Genomic DNA, 14118 nt, shown 5'->3' on the forward strand with positions numbered 1-14118 from the left:
GTGCTCAGAACTGACAGCTGTACTGGCATGAGTTGATCCGCGAACGCTAAACACGCTCCGTAGAAAGGCGGAAAGCAACAAATGCCACTGCGCCTGCGAACACCTTCTAGAAAACGAAACCGAAACTTGATCGCAGAAACGCTATTTAACTATTTATATCCTTATTTAGGGCATGCTTATATAGGCTTGCCAGCATTCTTTAGATAATTGTGAGGTTCAACAGCTATTTTAACGCAAAAAGAAAAAGATAACTCTAAATGTGTGCTCTGACGCACGCGCGTGTGTACGTGTGAAGCAAGCACTATCATCATTGTAAGGCAGGATATCTACCGTTCCCGCCAAATATTACGTCGTCTGCCGACAATCACGCCCACTCCTTTCGGCCGGCAAATTCTTATGCGCGTGCGCGACTTTCAGACGTTGTATTTCTCAAGTGGTTAGATGAAAGTGTGAAAGTATTGTGCGAAATGGGCTGTCGCCAATCCAAGATCATGGACGAAACCGTGAGTATTTCAGCCGGTTCTGTGCAGACGGTGCTGCGACCACGTTACCAGCGACGAAAACATCAGATCAGGCGGGCGAAACAGTCATCCTCTTGTAGTGGGAGTAGACGTGTGGACACTCGTGTTTCGGCGAAGTATGCCGTTAAGGCAGTAATAGCCAAAGGACGGTTCAGCCGAGTGCTGCGAGTCGAGAACAGGCTATCAAAGCAGCCGTATGCAATTAAAGTAATCGAAACAAGAGACGGCTCGCACGTTGAGACCGAACTGGCTGTATTGAGACGCGTTCGGCACCCAAATGTGGTGCGGCTCGACGAAGTGTTCTGCGTTGGGTGTCGTGTATACATGGTTATGGAGCTGGCAACCGGCGGCAACCTGCTGGATAAAGTGGAAATGTGTGCCCCGTTCGTCGAAGCCGATGCGGCTCGCGTTGTTGGTATGATCGCCTGCGGCCTGGCGCACCTTCATGACTTGGGCATCGCGCACCGGAATCTGCAGCCCGAAAACGTGCTGTACGCACATCCAGGAGCAGGGGCCAAAGTGATGATAGCCGACTTCGGAGAGGCCTGTGCGCCTCGCTCCGTACGGGAGGCGCACATGCACACCGTGTGCGGAGGGGCGCTTCACTACACGGCTCCTGAGCTGGCCGCACGTCGGCCTTACACCCGCGCCGTGGACCTGTGGGCGTTGGGGGTGATCGCTTGCGTCCTGCTTACTGGCGTGCTACCCTTCGATGCGGACAACGACGCCGACCTGGTGCGGCTCATCCTGAGGGCACAACTTCCTGCGGCGGAGCGGGTGAGCATGCCGTACGCACACGCGTAAGCTGAAATGCGCTTCTTTCGGACTGTGCGCTGTAAGCCCAGTCTGCGAAGAATAATGAGCAAAGTGTCAACAGAGTCTGAATGCGGGCTAGTTGGAACTTATAAGATATTCTAGCGCTGCAAAGGTGGAATTTGAGGACTTGTTCTCAAGCGTCACCTGTAGGTCGATCCATTTCCTTTTTCTATTCGTACTCCTGAAGTTCAACCTTTGCAGCGCTAGAGAATCCTTGAAGCAGAGGCGTAGCAGTTTGGGTGAATTGGTATGTTCTGACTTTTTTACGCTTGTAGCGCAGCTCAGAACGAGCAAAAAGGAAGATAGAAGAGATAATGAATTTATATAGATAATTATAATCTTTTAGTCAACAAGCCTAAAAAAAAAAAAGAAAAGCCTTGAAACAGTGTGTGTAAGATTGAAGTGGTGTTGCGGTGCTACGCCTGATGGTGCGGGATCGAATCCCGGTTGCGGCGGCCGCATCTCGATGGGGGACGAAATGCAAAAACACGTGTGCCGTTCAGTGGGGTCACGTTAAAGACCCGAGGTGTTCAGAATTATTCCGGAATCTCGCACCACGGCGTGTCTCATATCATATCGCAGTTTTGGCGCGTGAAATTCCGAGAATGAAGATTGAAGTGACCGTATTTATTCCGATTGTTGCAGATAAGATTACTCGGAGACTTATCGCATGCACTCGCTTACAGCGCTTTATGACGCATAGTGAACGCGTTTTTATATATTTATATTAATTTATATTTATGTGGAGGTGGTGTAAGTCGCAGATTTGATTCTCTGTCGCGGCTGGAGCTTTCGTTTGAGAGGGAAGGAACCCCAAACCGCTCGTGTGCTTTTTACTATATATAGCTTTAGAAGTACATGCGTTTATGAGTCCCAGCAGGTTCAAAAAAAAAGAAAGCCTATCTGGTGCTCTCCATCGCATTAAGAAGTAAATGCCGCCAGTTATTTTTGGTGTCAACTGTAATCAGGAAAGTGCATGCGGATCTAAGCAGCGCCTGTGATGGTCCCACTGCGGCTATTCTTCTACATTTTTTTTTGTCTTCCGCCTTGTGTTGCCCAATCGTATTTCACTTGTGAAGATGCGCAGTATCCCATCTCGAAAGCTTATCAACACAAATGTGTCCCAATACTAAACGATTGTGAGATATATCAAGTAGTTTGCGAGGTGTGTCTGCTGTTCGATTCGCACTTAATTCTTTTCTGCTGTGAAGTTTTTCGAGCAATAAAAATTTATGAATAACGCGGTTTATTCACTCGAAATTGCTCTCCATTCCTGGCGTTTTACGATCGTAATTTGAAGGCGGGACAACTTGCTACGTCAAGCTTGTAACAAGCCAGCGGCGGGCTCCGCCTTGAACACGAAAGTGATCAGAGAAAGGGACATGCCGGCCGGCCGCGCTGGCGGATAAATTGCTCTAAAAGCAACGAGCCCAATTAAGCCGATAACCGTTATCACTTGCTGTGAAGGAAAACAAGAGTGAATGTACGTGATCGCCAGGATTTTTGCTATTTATCCCAACTATATGCGATCACTGAAACAATGCGCTTCAGCCACCGCGGATATCGCAGTGGCTCTGGCGTTGCGCTGCTGAGCTCGAGGTCGCTGGTTCGATGCAATTTGTCGTCACTGTGCCGGCGGCATATAACTGATCGCTGTCTGTGATACGAAGCTGCTGAACGCTCATTCCTCTGCATCTCTCTTCCTTGGAGCTCCCTCCGAGCTGTGTCGAGTGCGAGCTCAGGCTTGGATTTCTTCGCTCGCGCTGAAACCGCTTTTCTCCCGCACAGGGCTGGGAACTCGTGTCCGAAGAGGCCAGATGCGTAGCTCGCCGACTGCTGCAGCGTAATCCAGCGCAAAGACTGACTGCAGCCGAGCTGCTGCGTCATCCCTGGGTGGCAGCGACGATGACGAGTGCAGCGCACAGGCCGGCACAGGTGCGCTCCCGAGAATGGATCCTTCCGTGTCTGCCCGCTAATAACTGTTTTACTGATCGTTTACTGGGCAGTTATGAGTTTTAGTTTTTTCCTATGAACTGTTGCTTCTTAAGCGATGCTGAATTAAGTTCTGTGCTATACTTCACCACTGTGTGTGTGTCCCTGTGTTAGAGTGTATAAGCGCGACTGAACGAGGACGTAGAAAGAAACAGATATACACAGAGAAGCGCTGTCTCTGCGTATCTGTTTCTTTCTATGTCCTCGTTCAGTCGCGCTTATACACTCTATCATGGATTCTAACCAACTAGCCCGCCGACGTGTTTCAACCATATCCCTGTGTGTCTTCTTTGTCCCGTCTTTTAATCGCGCTACCGTACATCCCTCGAAGATGCATTACCAACAAGCCCACATTGCAATCCTCGTTCACCACGGATGCAACTCTGGAAAATGGGTTTGGCAAAAGTTATTCATTACTGCTTATTTAAGCAAAACGTGCAGATGCATACCGCTTCAAACGCTGCCTCACAGCTGCTGCAATTACCGGTCGTTCCGTCTAGTGTCCCTCAAAGTAGCTGATGTCATTTTTAATTGTCGCGCTCTGTTAGTGTACTCGTCTGCAGCCTATCGACTGCTGACACTGCTGTATCCACTGACGTGTACTAATGCGTGCACGGACGAGTTCGTGTCACGAGCGTGTGAAGCAGCACGTGCGTAATTCTGCACATGATTATGATGCCGTGGCATATTTGTGCACGGGCTGTAAAGCAGTTCATCATCATCAGCCTATATTTATGTCCACTGCCAGAACGAAGGCCTCTCCCGGCGATTTCTTTTTCTCATGTTCCTGTGCTGCCCTCTGCCGCACGCCGCTGGAAACGTTTTGGAAGGGCGCCGAGGCTTTCGCCGGTTGTGTACCTGCGTCCATGTTGAGTGTGCGTCGGTTGTGCGTTTTGTGGATCGCGATTAATTATTAATGGCTTCCTCGGGGCAGCATGTCGTTCCTGAAAATCATGTAGCACTCATTGACTACTGGGTGATCAGGCCTGAGTGCTCTGTTGTGCTAACAGCGCGGCCGATAAAGTTACGCCGAGTTCTGTCCGCCAACGCGGCTGCCTTGGAGTTTGTTGTCGCTGATGTCTGCTCTTGCACCTCACTTTTTGTATTCCTTTTATACGATCACTAGACATTTTGCAAATTCAAGAAGTCCACGAACGCAGCCTTCAGCGTCGTATTTGCCAAAGCGGTACATTTGTTTACATCGACATATACAGCCACAGATCGCCGTAAGCTTCGGATATTGTGGAAATTAACAGCGCCTCACTGACATGGAATAATGTCAGAACGTAGCAAAACATATCGGCTCATATAAGCCGCTTTGTTCCACCCTGAAACGAGTCAATGTGAGCAGCCGAGGCACTTGAACAACGGCTACTGTGATCCAGACACATATATTACGGGCTTTTATTACTCATTCTCGCTTTTCTTTAACTTCATCATACTTAGAGTTTGCGCGTGCCATAAAGCATTATTAGAGAAAGCTGTGCTCGACATAAGCGCTCAGTTATAGGCCGTGTAGTTCTCTCGCGAAAACGCGGATGCCATCGCTGACACCGTTGGCAACCGAGCGAGCTTGTGCTGCTGTAACGAATGCACTGTCTCTTGTTTCCCGTTTGACGCAGAGGTAAGCAGTTCTCTGGAATTAGGAAATGTGTCAGCATAGCAACACGTACAGACCCGCCCGCCTACATAGCTAATGCGACCAGCAGCCTTCGGGAACAGCCGTGACGTATGTACATATACAGGGTGCTTCAGCAAACACTTTCAAAAAAATTTTAAACTTGCCTGTGGCAGATAACACAATTCTAGTCCATGAGCTGGTCTACTTTAAGAGGCGGACATTCCTTGCATGAAACAATTTAAATGCATAATAGACTAATTATCAACTCCACTAATTAGTTTCTAACTAATTACCTTATGGCACATATTGCAATTTGCGAATTCTTGCTGCTGAGACTGCAAGGCACATCCACTTGAAAATAATTGTGTGGATGACACCATTTGCGAGATATGCGCCGTCGAACTTGCAGTAAAAATGCACTGTCGTATCACTAACTTTCTTGACAAAACGTCATTTTATGCATTGGAGCTCAAAACTAACTGAAGCACGGATGAATTTCTCGGCAAAGTTCGGGAATAACTATCTCGCAACTGGTGCCATCCTGAGAATTCGTTCCAAGTGGATCCGTCTCGCGAACTTTCCGACTAAAATGTGTAATTGCAATATGTGCCACAAGGTAATTAGTTATATCATAAGAAGCCAACAAACACTGACACCAAGGATGACATAGGGGAAATTACTTGTGCTTAATAAATGAAATAAAGAAACGATAAATTAATCGAAATGAAAGTGGATGAAAAAATGACTTGCCGCAGGTGGGGAACGATCCCACAACCTTCGTATTTAGTTACAAACTGCATTAATGCATTCCTGTTAATAATTCAATTATGCATTGCAATTTTTTACAATGTCCGTCTCTTCGAATAGACCAGCTCGAGGACTAGAATTGTGCTATCTGCCACAGGCAATTTTATTTTTAATTTGAAAGTGTTCGCTGAAACACCCGGTAGATGTTGGCACAGCGCTGTGTCGCCGCTTGCCGCTTATTGTGGACGCGCTGTGCGAAGGGAAGGGTAGTTGAATTCAAATCCCTATAAGGCCACACCTGAATTAAAAGAGCAGTTTCCTTCGTCGTAACAGCTTTTTTTTATGTTGCGGTCCATTGGTAGCGGATGCACGAATTCGATGGGTACAGTCGTAACCCAACCTTCGCTAAACAGGATCAACATTGGCTCAAACTTAATATGCATGGCTTGAGGGGACTGAAGCTTGGGCATTTCAACTTCGAAGGCATGTTTCGACTCAAGGCGCAGCGGCTGTCGCGTTGTCGGTTATACGGCCAATCGCGTTGGGTTCGGTCGAGCGATCACGGTCGGCACGCTGATTCTTTCGGTGTCGTCGACAAGGACGCCCGTCGCGCTACGACAGCTCGCGCCCATCGGTTGCGGCTATGTCGGCGTATTAGGATAAAATGGTCTCAGCGACACACTGTGCTGAATAGTTGGCGTCAGCGTCTTGTCGGTCTCGCATCGACCTAGTGTTATCGCGCCTTAAACGTGTACCCAAAGCCAGACACGCGCTGCCACTGCCACCATCGGCAAGAGAGGGCCGACTCTGCAAGAAGAACGTCAGCAACGTGATGTTTTTTTAAAGTGTCGCCAAGCATAGCGCAGGGGTTTATCGATAAATCTCTAGCCATCAATGCACGGCGACAATTACGTGGTTCACGGTGCAGTTCAGACGAAGCCCTGGCCGCTTTCTGTTTTAACGTGTTTAAAGTTGCAGTCAGCCCGTTTTCGGCACCGCACCAATGTAGAGCTATATATCAGCGGATTTCTAACGCAGTACATGGCACGCGTGCTTGCTGCAGTGCGTTTCTGTACGCATTCTTTTTTTTGGGGGGGGGGGGGTGACTTTCCCCCAGTATCAGGCCGCGCGCGCGTCCCTTCCAAAACGTTTCGCGACTAATCCGCTAGGGCAGGGCGCATGCGCCGTTGCGCCACGAGAAAGGCGGAACCCGTCTTGTGCTAGCTGATTCCAAATTGCGCCTGCAAATTTTCTAATTTCATCACCCCGCCTAGTTTTATGCCGTCCTCGATCGACTGAGTTTCAGGTGGTTCAGTGCAACGAGGTCAAAAGTAAGCACTTCTTTTAGCACATGCGCGCGTTTGTGTTAATAGGACCGATGCGCATAAGTTTTAACAGTGTGCAGGGCGAGCATCTTGAGAGCCGCGGGTCCCCTATGCGCAAATGAGGCCGGCGTGAGCTGCAGCCGGTCGCAATGCGGCGCATATTTACTATGAAGTCCACTGTATACACGTGACCAGAGCTTTCGGTGGACGGCACTGACATAGCAGTTTCGGTCGCGTTTCGCCCTTGACCGAAGTATGAATGGAAATTATGAACGGATGTTGGTTAAAAATGCCAACTCCGTTAATCGTCAGGTTTCTGGTCGCTTAATGGATTGCACTGATTTACATGCACAACGTTAACTTATAGTGCGACCAAACTAAATGGTTTGCGTAGGAGTTGTACGTACTTTCCGTCAGGCTTTCCGACACTGCCAAGACGGTGCATAACGTTAACAAAACATTTACCTTCAGGATTCCTGCGTACATAGTTGCTAGAACTTCTTTTCTTATTGCACTCTCCGGTAATGCTGCCGGCGAAAGAAGTAACTGCAGACGACGTTCCGCGGCGATAGAATGCGTGCGAACGCAGTCTATCCCCAGACGTGCATTCACGGATGCAGAGTTTTCAGAGGGCACGCGTTCCTCGTGTGGTTCAACTGCCATTTACCCGATGAGAAAAAGTAATCGAGATTAATTCATCAATTGGTGAATGGTAAGGCTAGTCAGTCAGTTGCTCAGCGCTGAAATGGGGAACGCACCGACAGATGTGCGGCTATAAAAGGTACGAGGCTTTCGCGTAGACTATATTCATGGGCTCTGTGCTCACCACTCGTATGTCTAGCGAATTCCAGCATTTTTATTTCATTTATCTAGTTGCTACTGCTGTAAAATTCTTTTACTTTAAAAGAGAGAAGTGCCGGAGAAAGACATGTTTACAGGCTGTCACTCTCGGCGCTCAAGTCGCCATCTTTCATGAGAAGTGATAGGGAGTTCTGCGGCATCAGCGTCGAGAATGGCAATCGCCTTGCATCGGGGAGGGCCGTGCAGCCTCGGTGAGAGAGAGAGAGCGAGAGAGAGAGAAGTTTAATGATGGGAAAGCTGGAGATCGAGGTGGGCCGGAGGAGCTTGTTTCTGCAGCCTGCTACTCCATAACTTTAGGTTAGGGAGATAGAGGAGGGAATAGGGGAAAAGGGGGTGATGATGTAGTACTGTACAGTGAGCGCTAGTAATCAGTCCAACGTGCTGTGTAGACACCGTGTGCAGTTTTTGCTGACGCACAATAAGCGCATTACGTCGTCAGCTTATTGGAGACTGCTACCGCGTTATAAGGCATTGGTATGCTCGCATGCGAAGGTGCTCTATATACATATGAATTGCACTGATAAGGTACATGAGCGCATTATACAAATACTAGGCACCGCGATCAAGTACACGAGCGCTTTACGTATCACACTTATCACACGTATCACACAAGGCACTAATCAACCTCTTCAGCATCACCTTGATTTGTTAGCGGCTGCGCTTCTGCATTAAGTTCTTGTGACGGCAGAGACGCATGCATTACGCCGTCGTAGGAAGCGCAGTTAGAGAACACCAACAGGCCAAAGAGTACCTGTACTACCTACAAGAATCCGCACTACCATATGTGAATCGTCAAACATCTGATCCACCTCTATGCGTGTCATCTACGACGAAGAATAAAACTTCCTACTTCTTTGCCATCACAAAAGCCACTTAAAGTGAAATCAAGCTTGGCTAACAAAGAATGCTACGTGGCAGCCTCAGAGAATGTGTTTCTGGCCCAGCTGGTTGTCGTGGGCAGGAAGTGCATCATGGTGCGCCGGGCAGGCATGACCACCGTGCTTGATGTGCCGCAGCCGCGTGCCTTCTTAAGTTTCTCCGTGAGGTTACAGAGCGCTGAGGTTAAACCGAGTTGCTAAATCCATGTAAACAACGGTAATGTGCGAGGAAGGCGAATCGCATCACCCAGGAGAGGGTAGACGGAGAGGGTAGTCGACACGCGTTGTGCGTGTAAACGCGTATCGCATCGAGGGAGAGGACAATTGAGACTGCTGCCAGCGTGTGCTCTCCTCCACGGCTCAGCAGAAGTAGTCTGTCTCCACTCACTGGCGAAACGCGCTCGCTGGAAACGGGTTTCCGCATTGTTTCGGGCGACATGTAAACCACATGTAGCACCACGTGTAAACGCGCATGGCATTACTTTAACGTGATGCACAAAGATATGTGATACGCTACTGTCGCATTCATGTAAATGCAACGCAGAACCTTATGACCGAACGCTTCACGCTTATATCGTTTAAAATTTAGCCTTGAAGCTCTACTGAGCTATTCTTGCTAGTCTTCCTGTATTTGCTTATATATATAGGACCACCAATTCTACCAACTCTTTCCAACATTGCAGTTTTACTGTTACGCTCACCGAAAGCCGTTCTTTCTTCTTTCTTTTCCTTTCAGCTCCGGTTTCAGCGTAGAGGAGGTGAAGAGTGAGGTGACGTACAAGTACAAACCAGGGGCCGCACTTCCTGCGTTTGTCGGCCTCCATTTTTCTTCCCTTTTTTGACAAGTTGCCAGCTGTACGCGCGGAAGCAGCGCCTCGATGCACATCTTTCTTTGTACGAGTAAGTAGACGAATGTCGAAGGGGACCGCGGTCCTTTAGGGTTATAGCGTAACGTTATAATTAGACCGAAACAGCAGCGCCGGTGGCAATGTCTTGTGACGATGTATTAATCGAAAGGAGCAGAATTTTTGTATTCCAATGCGCGACTATGTTCTATTTACGCGATCAACATGTTTACACCCTTGGAGGTTTATGTATTGACGCACAGCAATCGTCATCAATCTGAGTTTCCTTTAATGCCTTTGTCTTTCCGGTATATTTTCCTGTCAGGAAAGGCATGAGTGACGACGCGCCTACTGTATCCGAAATTTATTTTATTGCGCGCCGCGCCGCGATTAGCGTTGCCCATTATCGAATCGTGGCCGCTCGATGAGTTTGGATGTACGCGAGCATCATCGATTATTCTGGAATGCACGGTGATACCTATAACTAGCGGACGGACTTGACCTTTGACCCGTGAGTTGAAATTTAACGACTGTGCTCGCCGCTACCATTGCGATTGGAGTGCTGCTTGTCTTTGTGGGCACAAGTTCGCCCAATAAGAAGCTACATTATTAATTCACCGTTTTGGCACACAGCGCGTGCCAACCGGCTCACTTATTATTATTATTATTATTATTATTATTATTATTATTATTATTATTATTATTATTATTATTATTATTATTATTATTATTATTATTATTATTATTATTATTATTATTATTATTATTATTTGTTTTGAACACATATACACAATTAACAGGAAGGGGAAAGCGAGGAGCAGGCTGGCAACTGCCACCGGAAGGGGCACAACGCCTGCTTACTCTTCAGAAGGGAGGTGACAGCAACACAGAAATGGAAAATAGGAAGGAGGGGAGGAAAGAGGAAAGGAAGAGCAACAGGGCAAATCTAAAGAATAAAGTAGAACACAGTACAGATCACACACAGTAGGGCCGGTCACTGAAGGTCACGCTACTACAGAATGTTGCTCACTTTGTTAGCCTAAATATAGTCATACAAAAGTGAGCATATCGGACCAAGCCGATTCATTCCCGATGTTACGCGGCGCTTTCTGACTGATCCCTTTGTAATTGATTAGGAGAACCGAGACTCCGTTGCGTTTAATTAATTAGCCCGTGATACTGACGTCAAGAACCCCAAGTGATAGCGACATACAGTCGGTTACATTATCCATTCGTTGTCTCTTTAAGTCATTACTTCAGGGTTGGTCCACTATGGAAATAACACCTCATTAGCACCCAGCACTAAAATCAGGCTACTTTTGACGTGATGTCCCTGCGTACTTGTCGTTGTGGTTGTCGTTGTTAAATGTCCGCCAAAGGCGTCACATTCGCCACGATATTTTCCTCCGTAATGCAGACAAAATACTAAAGTTTATCGATTCGAGTACACTATAAATCGGTGTTCTCTGCAACAGTGGACGAAAAAAAATTAAATTATAGGGTTTTACGTGCCGAAATCACAATCTGATAATGAGGCACGGCGTAAAGGGGGCCTCCGGCATATATATATATATATATATATATATATATATATATATTCTGTTGTGTCTGTTCGCGCTAAATACATCTTAACCGGAAGTTGCTAGGCGCAGCTTGCAACCTTTGCCTTTTAGGTTATCATGGTCATTTGGGGTAAGCGGTGAACATAAATCTGAAGCCCACCACTGCGGCCACTCTCATTGGCTCTGTATCGGTTTGAGGCATTATAAGCTCCATCCGTAAATTGTCTTCCCCCGCTCATCGGTTGCCCCCCTCTGTTCCTCTCGTTTCAGGTGGTCTTTGGACAACGAGCAGCACCGCACATTTGACGAACTCTCGCACGGACATTACTGCAGGAGGATACACGATTGTTTTTATTTATACATTTGTTATATTTATACGGAACTATTTGACGACGGTGTCGGGAGTTTGCGCCAGATGTATATGTATACGTATGTGAAAGCTTGCAGTCGCGCGTACTCCATCTGAAGTGCTTGTTGGATACGGCTTATAACTTAATATAAATATTTTTGTACTCTATTTACACCATCTGTGCATCGCCAGCACAGCTACAAAAGAAAAGCACGGATATATTTTCTACGGCAAGACTTTTACCTAATTGGACTCGCAGCTATGTTGCTTGTTTATAGTTGATATAACAAAAACATTAGTTCGATTTAGAAATGAGACAACGACAAATGTCGGCTGAATTAATATCTCGTAGATTTTTTTGTTAACGTATGATATTTAATTTATTAGCCAGCTGTGTCGCCTTTGCATCTCTGCAAGAACTGCGAAAGATTGACGTGGAAGCTGGCTAGAGTTGCGATGCTGCTCTGCGCCTTCTGCGCTATCTTAATTCTCTAAGTCATGTTTCACCACGTTGCCCGCACTACAAATCTATACCAAGCACCTGGCAAACAGCACGCTGTGCTATACATGTATGTGCTTCGCCAAATAAAAGCTATTTATGCGGAATGACCTTTATTCGGACCCCGCATGAATTATTTATATAGCACCCTGAAGAAATCGGCCAATTGCGACGTTTCTTTCTCTTTATTTCTCTCTCTCTCTCTCTCTCTCAGTATCAGTATCGCGACTCGTAATGAGGCACACCTGAAGGTCAGTACGAACGTCATATGGCTCTGAGAACTCGCAGGGATGCTGGGCAAGGAAGCAGCTACCCACACAGCTTGCCTGAAAAGTTACCCAGGGCGCCCAGCATTGCCGGTTACCAGATGATCCCGACAACACCACCGCGCCCCACCCTGCGAAAATGCAGCTCCGATTGCGACCAATACGCGTCCCCGCTCGGCAGAGAGAATGCCGCGCTCTTGCGAGGGTCATAGACTGATGTACTACACTGCCAGGTCCCATCCGCCAGTACCACATTTGAGGACACTCGGGGCCTTTCAGTGAGCGAGGCTCTGATTGTGGACATGTCCATGCTATATAGTACCGCATGCCAGCACCCTATCTTCCCTTTTGTCCCTAGCCTCAGTTCCCCCCTACACCGGACCGGCTCATCCTCGCCAAGACTCGCACGACCAGTAGTACTCAGTAGACTGCATCGAGAAGTGCCAGGAAAAATGCACGTGCGGAGTTCAGGGCTGAGGGCTCCCTAACCTGGTGGCACATTTCTAAAACCAATAAAGTTTTCATTCATTCCCTTTTCCCGGGGCAAAACTTCAGGCGCTGCCATATGTACACAGCCCGCAGAAGGCGCAGATTGCTGGTCTCGACCTACAATATGTATTCAGTTATTAGCAAATAACTTGGGCTCAACGTTTACAGCATTAGCTCACCTTTCTGAATATAACTTCTGCTCGTTCGGTAATTATTCGTAGACTTGGCGCAGTGTTCGTGCAGTTCTTTGAGAGCATGAACTCACGAGGCAGGCTCACCCGCGTAGCCGCCGCTCGTGTCATCGGTTACTTATAGCCGGTGGAGAAGGATGAACCAAGGACTAAAACTTTATTGAAGAACGTCACGTGGCCTATTGGAGGCGAATGGGATCAGAAAAAGTTGCAGTTTCGCCGAAAAGGCGAAGCATTCGTAACGATAGCGAAGTATTAGGAAACTTGTTCGCGAGACAGAGAGAGACACCATTTATTTCTAATGAGGTAGGGTGACTTCCTCGTTGGGTGTGACTTCTTCGTTCAGGGAACCACTGGCTCGCGCCACTTCGCGTGCCCGCGCCGGATCAGCCGTCGCTGCTCTTGCGGTTCTAAGCTGGTCAGCGCAGTGTTCCAGGAGGCAGGTAAAGGAATAGGGGAATAAACCGGAACTTCTTTGTTCACCTCCAAGTTACTGCCCATATGTTAGCACTGGCAGAAAGCTGTATGTTCTACTTGATAATATTTCTGGTCCTTGTTACCCCTTTGCGCGCTTATATTTCTTTTCTTTAAGTGTGGCTGTGGTGATTTCACCTTAATGTTTTTTTATCTCATCCATGTATTAATGCCTTGAACGTCCCAAAACCCCGCTGTCCCGCTTACGCCACTGAATCAGGAAAAAAAAAAGAGAGAGAGAGAAATAACAAACGGACAGAACACGAAACAATCCGTAGACTAAAGAGAAAAAGGTAAGGAAAGAAAAAAGAAATCCGGCACAGTTTTGATTTCCGTATCAAGCGTGGGTTACATGCTTGTGTCATGGCGCAAGCATGCAACCCGCAGTCAATACAAATCAAATAGTAATATTCTGCACTCGTGTTAAAAGGTTAAAAGTGCGTGATGGAAGAACAACATGTAAGCATTAAGTCGTGAGAGTATAAAAATGTACGCACGCTACTGTAAGAAGTCTTTGTTTGTTTGTTTGTAGTTACATCCACTCAAAGCTTTTAAATTTGGTACAAGCAGTACTCAGTGTGCAACTGCCCGCTTACTAATTGCTCAAGGCGGGAACGGACAAAACAAGGAGTAACAAGAACAAAATTCAGGCGTGTTCCTTATTGTATGCCGTCCGTTTCCC

The 14118-nt window shown here is 47.3% G+C and overlaps 1 protein-coding gene across 1 annotated transcript; it reads left to right on the forward strand.

Moving 5' to 3' along the window:
• Positions 1-336: 336 nt before the first annotated feature.
• LOC142572492 (serine/threonine-protein kinase H1-like) lies at positions 337-12126 on the forward strand. Its single transcript, XM_075681653.1, has 4 exons — positions 337-1298; positions 3126-3272; positions 9498-9661; positions 11439-12126. Exons 1-3 carry the CDS (start codon positions 468-470, stop codon positions 9528-9530), a joined length of 1011 nt encoding a protein of 336 aa, XP_075537768.1. The 5' UTR covers positions 337-467; the 3' UTR covers positions 9531-9661; positions 11439-12126.
• Positions 12127-14118: the final 1992 nt, after the last annotated feature.

The sequence above is a fragment of the Dermacentor variabilis genome, chromosome 1, assembly GCF_050947875.1.
Source record: "Dermacentor variabilis isolate Ectoservices chromosome 1, ASM5094787v1, whole genome shotgun sequence".
Taxonomy (NCBI): Eukaryota; Metazoa; Arthropoda; class Arachnida; order Ixodida; family Ixodidae; genus Dermacentor; species Dermacentor variabilis.

Excerpts from the sequence above, each read along its gene's own strand:
- LOC142572492 (XM_075681653.1), top strand. The coding sequence starts at position 468 with ATGGGCTGTCGCCAATCCAAGATCATGGACGAAACCGTGAGTATTTCA. Across the intron at positions 1,299-3,125 it reads AACTTCCTGCGGCGGAGCGG|GGCTGGGAACTCGTGTCCGA; the intron begins GTGAGCATGCCG and ends TCTCCCGCACAG. Across the intron at positions 3,273-9,497 it reads CAGCGCACAGGCCGGCACAG|CTCCGGTTTCAGCGTAGAGG; the intron begins GTGCGCTCCCGA and ends TTTTCCTTTCAG.